This window comes from Homarus americanus, unplaced genomic scaffold (genome assembly GCF_018991925.1).
Source record: "Homarus americanus isolate GMGI-L3 unplaced genomic scaffold, GMGI_Hamer_2.0 scaffold27396, whole genome shotgun sequence".
Classification (NCBI taxonomy): Eukaryota; Metazoa; Arthropoda; class Malacostraca; order Decapoda; family Nephropidae; genus Homarus; species Homarus americanus.
The window spans coordinates 2157-10253 of record NW_024748026.1 but is presented as its reverse complement, the minus strand read 5'-3'; the positions used below and the strand labels follow the sequence as shown (position 1 = coordinate 10253).

The 8097-nt window shown below is 37.8% G+C and overlaps 1 protein-coding gene across 1 annotated transcript; it reads right to left on the bottom strand.

The window, feature by feature from the left end:
* Positions 1–4628: 4628 nt before the first annotated feature.
* On the bottom strand, positions 4629–7774 carry LOC121879983 (BSD domain-containing protein 1-like). The gene is made up of 4 exons (XM_042386858.1): positions 7616–7774; positions 7148–7303; positions 5236–5418; positions 4629–4802 (listed from the first exon to the last, which is right to left on the bottom strand). The coding sequence occupies exons 1-4, from the start codon at positions 7757–7759 to the stop codon at positions 4644–4646; spliced, it is 642 nt and encodes a 213-aa protein (XP_042242792.1). The 5' UTR covers positions 7760–7774; the 3' UTR covers positions 4629–4643.
* Positions 7775–8097: the final 323 nt, after the last annotated feature.

Below are 8097 nucleotides of genomic sequence, written 5' to 3'. Positions count from 1 at the left end.
AAGTCTACGGACTTGGCGCACCCTCATTCGCTATATGCTTTCCAAGCACGAGCGTTCAAGCTTTCACTGGGCACAAAGGTGCCTGCGATCACTTGTTTTTTACTAAAGGTGGTATCAATGACTCCAGACGTTAAACCTTTCATACTACAGTATCTGCATCCTTCAATAATATTTATGTTTTTGGTATCTGCCCAGAACACCTATTATTGTGTCATAAAAGTTGGTGTAAAAAATACCATCCAAACATAGCAATATAGTCACACTCAGTGAGAGGGCCAATTAGAGGTAAGAATAAGCTCTCCTATGCAATCGACCAATTAATAGCTACAATGAGTTCCCCTGGGTGCCTTGGCTGATAAATGGTAGAAAAAGGACTATTTGGCCCTCTGAACCAGTCATATCACTAATTATTAAGAGGAAATAGTGTACTTTTACTTAACAATCACAATAAAGAAACTTTTACAATACAAAGCACTGTTGTTTTATTTGGTTAATATTTTATCAAGATGAATAATTACAAACAACCTGTAACCTCTGCCAAAAAATACAATCAATTAAAATGGAAAAAGATTTTTATGCAATATAACAGGTATTAAAAGATTTAAAGAACTACCTATGAGAGATAGATAACAGCTTAACAAGACATTCTAAGAAATGCTGTGCAATTCAAACTCAGCTGTATCATTAGAGATATAGGACAGTAATCATATGAGGAAGTGGAGTGTACTATATGCACTTAACCCTCCTGTGGTCTGTTGACGCAGATTGTGTCACTGAGCGCTCCCGTCCTGGCCTATCCCCTCCCGCTCAGCTATATCTCACACTGAGAGAACCCCTCCCATAAGCAGAAATGCTGGAACAGTGGATCAGACCTATCAACCACCTAAGTTCCTCCACTAGCCTTGTGAGCCAGCAGATGTATCTCTAAGGGTGCCATTTGGGTCTGGATCACTCTACCCAATGTTAACCAAAATGGAAAAACCATTCCTGTTACCGACGCAACCTCTGTTGAAAGACTGCTGTATTAACCAGTCATACGTGTTAGTTAGCGTAAAATCAGATGATAAATATTACGCTCAATTGCCCCCACTGAGATGTCCGTTTTCTCTATCGTCTGCTTTAGTACCTCAAGAAATCTTATGTTTGTGATTGTATATTTAAAATTACTAATGAATGCGTACCGTATATCTCGGCCTATAAGGCGTCGGGGTGCATAAGACGGCCCCCCCAAATTTCCATTTAAAAAGTAGTTTTTGAGCTCTATTAGCTGTATAAGACCAGTACCCCAAATGTGACACTTACCCACTGACTCAGTAGTCCTCTACCAACCATCCTTGGTTTTTTAAAATAAGGCCAATTCACTTCAAGTAATGTCATCAAATGTTACCCGCTGGTGTAGTGTAAACACTAGTGACGTCACTGAAGCGTCTGCTATTTACCGGTAACTGGAACTAATGTCGGTGTCGAGTAAAATTTTTCCATTTACTTGAAATGGATTTACCGATTTATTTGTTTATTTATAATATACTGTAACATATTAAACACACTGCAAGTATTTTCTTTAATTTATATGCTTGCTTCACACGAGACGATCGGTGGTGGGAGTGTTACCTCGTATCGGTGGTGGGACTGTGTTCCCACTGTTTACCGTACTTTTTTTTAGTAAGTTCTTTTTTGTTATATTTTTTACTAAAAGTGTTATTTTATGTGGATAAAAATGTTACAATGGACTTAAAACTATAAAAAATCATCTAAGCATGCTTGAAAACATACATATCGACACCAAGATCACCCAGATTGACCAACTACATCAATTTCTATAAGAAAAATCAACTTTTGAAGGCCAATATGGCGGTCACCTTGAAAAATGGTCGCCATCTTGAATTTTTAAATGGCCAATCAGGCAGACTTGACTAGTAACCATTAGAGAATTACCATGCCAAATTTGGTGCTTGTACCACCATTTTCATGATTCTCTTGAAAAATTGCATTTAGCTGCCCCACTAATGTCACCACTCCCATCTCAACATGACACTCGTATACTGAAATATTGTATTTCATACTACATATGACTTTACAAAAAGAAATGTCCACGTCTGGTTAAATAACTCTTGTAGATATAATACCAGTTGAATAAACGAAACTAAAAAACTGGAGATTGTAATTACAGTGAAGCCTTGACAACTCCATTATGAAGTTAGGGATTAGATGACGCCAAATACAATCACCTTAATGCACTTTAAGAGAGAGGAGTCACCGTGCCAGGGCTTAATATTATCCTGGACCCTAGAGGTTGATGACGTATTCAGTGTCGGGCAGAAATACATCGATGTACACAGCACATGATCCCAATCAACTCCAGTATAGGTGTTAATAATGTAGAGGTGACCAGGTGTGTTGCACGTTGGTAGTGTTGGATGGTGATGCAGGAAAGAGGTAGTGTGTTGAGGGTGGTGTGTGGTTATGACTCACTCCCACAACCCCCCCCACACCACTCACACATCCTCACAACTGTACCACAAAGCCCCCACACTACTCATACAGCATCCTCACAACACTACCACAACCCCCCCACACCACATCCTCTGCTTCTTCCTGGCCCACTGTCATACAGCATCCTCCTAGCACCACCCAACCCCCCCACCACTCACATCCTCTGCAACTGTCCACACAAAGCCCCCACACTCCTTTTATCCTCCACAACACTACCACAACCCCCCACACCACTCACACATCCTCACAGCTTTCCCCCTTCCCCCACCACTCACACATCCTCACAACTGTACCACCAGCCCCACCTCTCTTCTGCATCCTCCTACTTTTCTGCTGCACAACCCCACACCACTCCATCCTCTAGCTAGACCACAAAGCCCCCACTACTCCTTACCGCATCCTCCCTAACACTACCACTGCTGCCCCCCACCACTCACACATCTCTGGCCTGAACTTCACAGAGTCCCCCACACTACTCATACCACACATCCTCCCTAACACACCACTGCACAACCCCCACACACCACTCACACATCCTCACAACTGAACCACAAAGCCCCCACACTACTCATACAGCATCCTCATAACACTACCACAACCCCCCCTACACCACTCACACATCCTCACACACAACCCCCACCACTCCCACACATCCTCACCCAGCTTCAGACCCACCAGCCCCTATGCTGGCATCCTCACTTGCCTTACCACAACCCCCCCTACACCACTCACACATCCTCACACTACCACAACCTCCCACACCACTTACACATCCTCACAACTGTACCACAAAGCCCCCACACTACTCTTACAGCATCCTCACAACACTACCACAACCCCCCACACCACATACACATCCTCACAACACTACCACAACCCCCCACACCACTCACACATCCTCACAACACTACCATAATAAAATTAATTATTTCTAGTGTGGTCGACTTCCTACACAAAGACAGGCTATAAATAGCTGTCTTATCTCAACCTCCTTCCTTCCCCCTACATCCCTCTGTTCTCAGAGAGGTCTTGGTAAATAACTTTTGTTTGTTTATTTTCATTGTTTGTCTAATTTATCATGTTGTATCAAAGTAATATTACTAAAAGTTTTAGGCAGCTACCAAATGGGGAGATTCTACTGCCTGGGAAGATATTGGAAGCACAATGTACAGTATTGTCTAATGGTAGACCCTACTTCCATATGGCATCACGAACATTGTGACCAAGTCTTAGGTTGCTGATTTATCTTTCTGTCTCATTTACACACAATTGCAGAGTTTCAATTGTTTCTCTTCCTTTGACAACACAACATACATACAATATAATGTTTCTCACCTTTGATCTTTTTTCCATTTATTTATTGTTGGTTATTTAAAATAATGCCAATTCACTTCAAGTATTGGCATCAAATTATACCGGCTGGTGTACACTAGTGACTCACTTAAGCGGCAGTTATTTAATTGGAACTAATGTTGGTGTGAGTAAAATATTTCCATTTACTTAAAATAGATTTGCCGATTTATTTGTTTATTTATTTATTTATAATATACTGTAATACATTAAACACACTGCAAGTATTTTCTTTAATTTATATACTTGTTTCGCGAAAAAGGGAGGCTAGCATTATAACTGGTAGGTGATCATTAAGGACCAAACTCCGAATCCATGACTCCATGAAGTGACTTCTGTTCATCATTTATATCCTAAATTTACCACTGTCGGTAGTTTCAAGAATTAACGCAGTCATTTACTGAATATTCTTTGTAAAAAAATTAATTTTAAATTAATTATTTATAGGAGATAAGTATTATGATCAGTAAATATACAGATATGCATTACTGACCACCTCCGAACACAAGGACGGCTAAAAATAGCTACAGGCGGTCACAGTCAAGGTCACTTTCCCTGGTAGGACTTTGTGAGTGGTTTACCATGCTTCCATCACCACTCTTGACACGCAATATTTAAGAGGTAAGAATTTTATACTTGGTGATTAAGACGACCCCCTAACTTTGGGCAGATTTTTTTAATGTTCAAATTCCGTCTTATAAGCCGAGATATACGGTGATAGTAAGATCTCCAGTTTACACAGATCAAGTTGTTGCCAAAAGTAAAATACTTCACATCACATTTCACATTTTGAAGTGAAGTTAAAGGCAGTAAAACTTTTCCTTACCTTCATCCCATACCAGTTCTGAGTCATCGGCAGTTTTGTTAGCTCGTTGTTTGAGTTCCTGTCGTCGAGCTTCTGCTGCTTCTAATCGATGGACTTTATAAAAATAGTGATGCCAAAATACCACATGAGACACCTGAAACACATCAATACATTTGTTAAAAACACTTAACACAAATGTACTTTATCTCAGATTAAATTGTACAGTATATGTACTACATCAACATCCCCAAGACACAGTTGTTTTAAGAGTAGATTAAGTATTAATACAACCTTCTTTATCATACACTAATGTAAAATAGAATTACGGATAAACAGAAAAAATAATTATCATGAGACACAAAACACCGAGAACAACTCTTGCTGCTGCCTATCCCCAGGAGCAGAGGATAGTTGCCAGACAATACTAGCAGCCTTGCCTCACCATACCACCCCTTCTACCTCAATGTTAAATTAATACATTACTGTATATAAATGTAAAGTAAGATTAGCTTATGAAGATCAGAAATATTATAGACAATGAGAAGAATTGTTCCCTTCACATTCTTACCAACTCCCAAGAAACTTACCTGGGCTGGAACAAGAGAGGTATAATGATGTCTAAGAGGCTGGTTATTAACAAGGAGGTCAGAGAGCTCTGTCTGTCGGGACTCCAGGTCGAAGGTCGTCAACCAGGCTTCGTACTGTGGTTCTTCTCCCTCAGGGTCTGTCAGAAAGGTGGCTGGATCCTGAGATATTGCATATATGGCTGCCTGTGAACAACAAATAACAGACTATCAAAACATTTACTGCCTTAAGAGTCTTCTACAATGTCATTCAGATGGTAAACCATATCAATGTTCAGTACTAAGAGTTGTTTTTATGATATATGTACAGTGTTTCCCAGCTGTTATGACATAAGAGAACAGAAAAGGAAATTCATCAAGGTTTAAACTTTTTCTCCCCAAATGCTCTTAACTGGGGTCAGCAAATACTACAACCAAAATTACCCTTACTGAATCTTACTCCAATTGAGTTTTATAGAAGTAAAGTTACCAGTAGGTGACCATCAAATTAGTCATTAAATATTGAAATAAAGCTGACAAACATCATTCCAGGATGTTTAATATTGTAGATTACATTCTTTTAATAAACACCATCCACTGAAAGTTGACTGCTCAGTGCCCTCATTTACAATGACACCATGGTGATCAGTTCCAAGGGCATATATCATGGCACATCTTATTAGCATAAATATGTTTTCAGCACAATAAATGGCCATTTCAATTAAAAAATTATTTAAATAATTTTAAATTCATGAGGCAATATTGAAAGAATTTGTATCTAATATAAAATAACAAGTGTCATTTATGAGAATATAATTTTGGTGGGGTACAGTACTGTACTGTGTATTTGTTGTTTCTAAATCATTAACTCATAACATGTCTTCTGTAATGAAGCTCTCCTAATATATTACTTCACCTTAAACAAGTCTTGACTATATCCCAAGTTTTATTAGTTTTATTCCCTTGTATAAACTTGTGTATCTTTTACAATGTAATATAACTATTACAGTATTATAAAAATAAAGGGAGATTTATTATATTTACAATTTGTAGAAATGCCAAATAAAACATCACAAAGAAGAGGTCGGGCAACGGTTGGTCAGTGTCTGATTGACGATACCACCACAGTGGTCAGGTCTTTTGGTATAAATATATCCCAATATTATTACATATTTGTATTGAATAATACAATTAGACAGTTCACATTAAAATCATCCCAAACACCTATGAATTACATGTGACAAACAAGTGGGAAAGAGAAAGAATTTATGCAAAATAATGAACGCTGTAGCATGATTAAACAGGACATTTTGTGAACTCTATTTTAACAACAAACAAATATTAACAGTTCAAAGAATTCCAAAATGCTTGACTCATTCACTTGGTGTGTATATGTGCTCTATGCGCCATTTTCATCACTTTCAAGACTTCTTAATATCTCTAACTTAGTTTTTTTTAGTGTCAACCTCAACTTAACCTTCTTAACAAGATTTTCTTTCTTGTTTAGCAAAACAGGAAGAATGCTTTGGGAAAGATGTAATTAATGGCAAAAAAGATGACATCAATTCCATGAGTACTATAGAACAAAAGCATTCACATAACAAGCTCCTGGTATATTCTGCTGCATGAGATGTTTTTCCCTGATGCATTATGCACAAGAAACATGAAAAGTGTGATATGCATCCACACACATGGGAATCTTTGCCAAGCCAGGTATAAACAAAATTTGGGGAGAAAAAGTAAACCACATATACAGTTGTATGTATAAATGTGATTTTCAATTTTGTGAAATGGGAATAAACAAGTGTGAACTGTTAATCTGTCATCAAAACACCAAAGAAACCTTCCCAATTTGGTAGTTCCTCTTCCAATCAATAAAAGGCTAATGGGCAGGGACTTCCTGACTACTGTACTAAAATTTCATTGAAAAACTTACCTGCAGTCTATTTAATATGACGGGTTGTTGGTTGCGAATCACAATAGCCTCTTGGTCTGCATCATCTGGTGGAGGAGTGAAAACTTCTGCAACGTGATTTAGGAACCCACTCACACTCTTTTTCATGTTGTTTGCTGTGCTGTCGTCTTCATCAAGCTAGAAAAAATTCCAATGCTCTTAAATGACAGCATTCCATTACAAAATGTGTATACAGTACTGTACCTGTACTTCATTTCTAACAATGATTGGTAACAATTTAATAAAAAAGCCGAAAATGTAAATCAGATATGCAAAAAACAATTATTAATGCAAAATGATACTCAAAATCTAACTTTAAACACTTATAAACTTACAAACCACTATGCTAAATTAAGTTTATTAATAAAAAAGAAAAGAAATTTATGAAATGCACAGCATCAACAGATAATACTGTACTGTACTTCAAAACAAGTTTGCTTGAATATTCACCCTGAGCTTCTCCTTGAGTGTGCTGGCTGTTGAGGACACCACTGATGACGCCTCTTCAGACACAACTTTGGTAAACTCATCTATGTCTTTTTTTACAAACTCTAAAACTTCTGATGACTGAGATATCACCTGTAAAAAAGGCATGTTAAGTTTAAATAAAAATTACTTCTGATAATTGTTAAAAAAGGGAATGTAATAATATGTACTACTGTACAGCATACAAAATCCCACTACAGTAGTGGTTTAGTGATAGCATGCATGACTCAGTACAGTGTCCCGAGGGTCAGATGTGAGAAGTGTTACCCAAAGTGACACTACCAAACACCCTTCTTCAGGTACTGTACTGTACTCTGGTTTACTCCTGTATTATCAATGGATAAAGAAAGTCATAACAAAGAATAGACCAACCACCTAAAGGGTTAATAGGCTGATAAGTGATAAAAATGATAAACTAAAAAAAGAAAAATAATGAATCAATCAGT

Excerpts from the sequence above, each read along its gene's own strand:
- LOC121879983 (XM_042386858.1), bottom strand. The coding sequence starts at position 7,759 with ATGCCTTTTTTACAGGTGATATCTCAGTCATCAGAAGTTTTAGAGTTT. Across the intron at positions 7,304-7,615 it reads CACTCAAGGAGAAGCTCAGG|CTTGATGAAGACGACAGCAC; the intron begins GTGAATATTCAA and ends AATTTTTTCTAG. Across the intron at positions 5,419-7,147 it reads TCATATTAAATAGACTGCAG|GCAGCCATATATGCAATATC; the intron begins GTAAGTTTTTCA and ends TGTTGTTCACAG.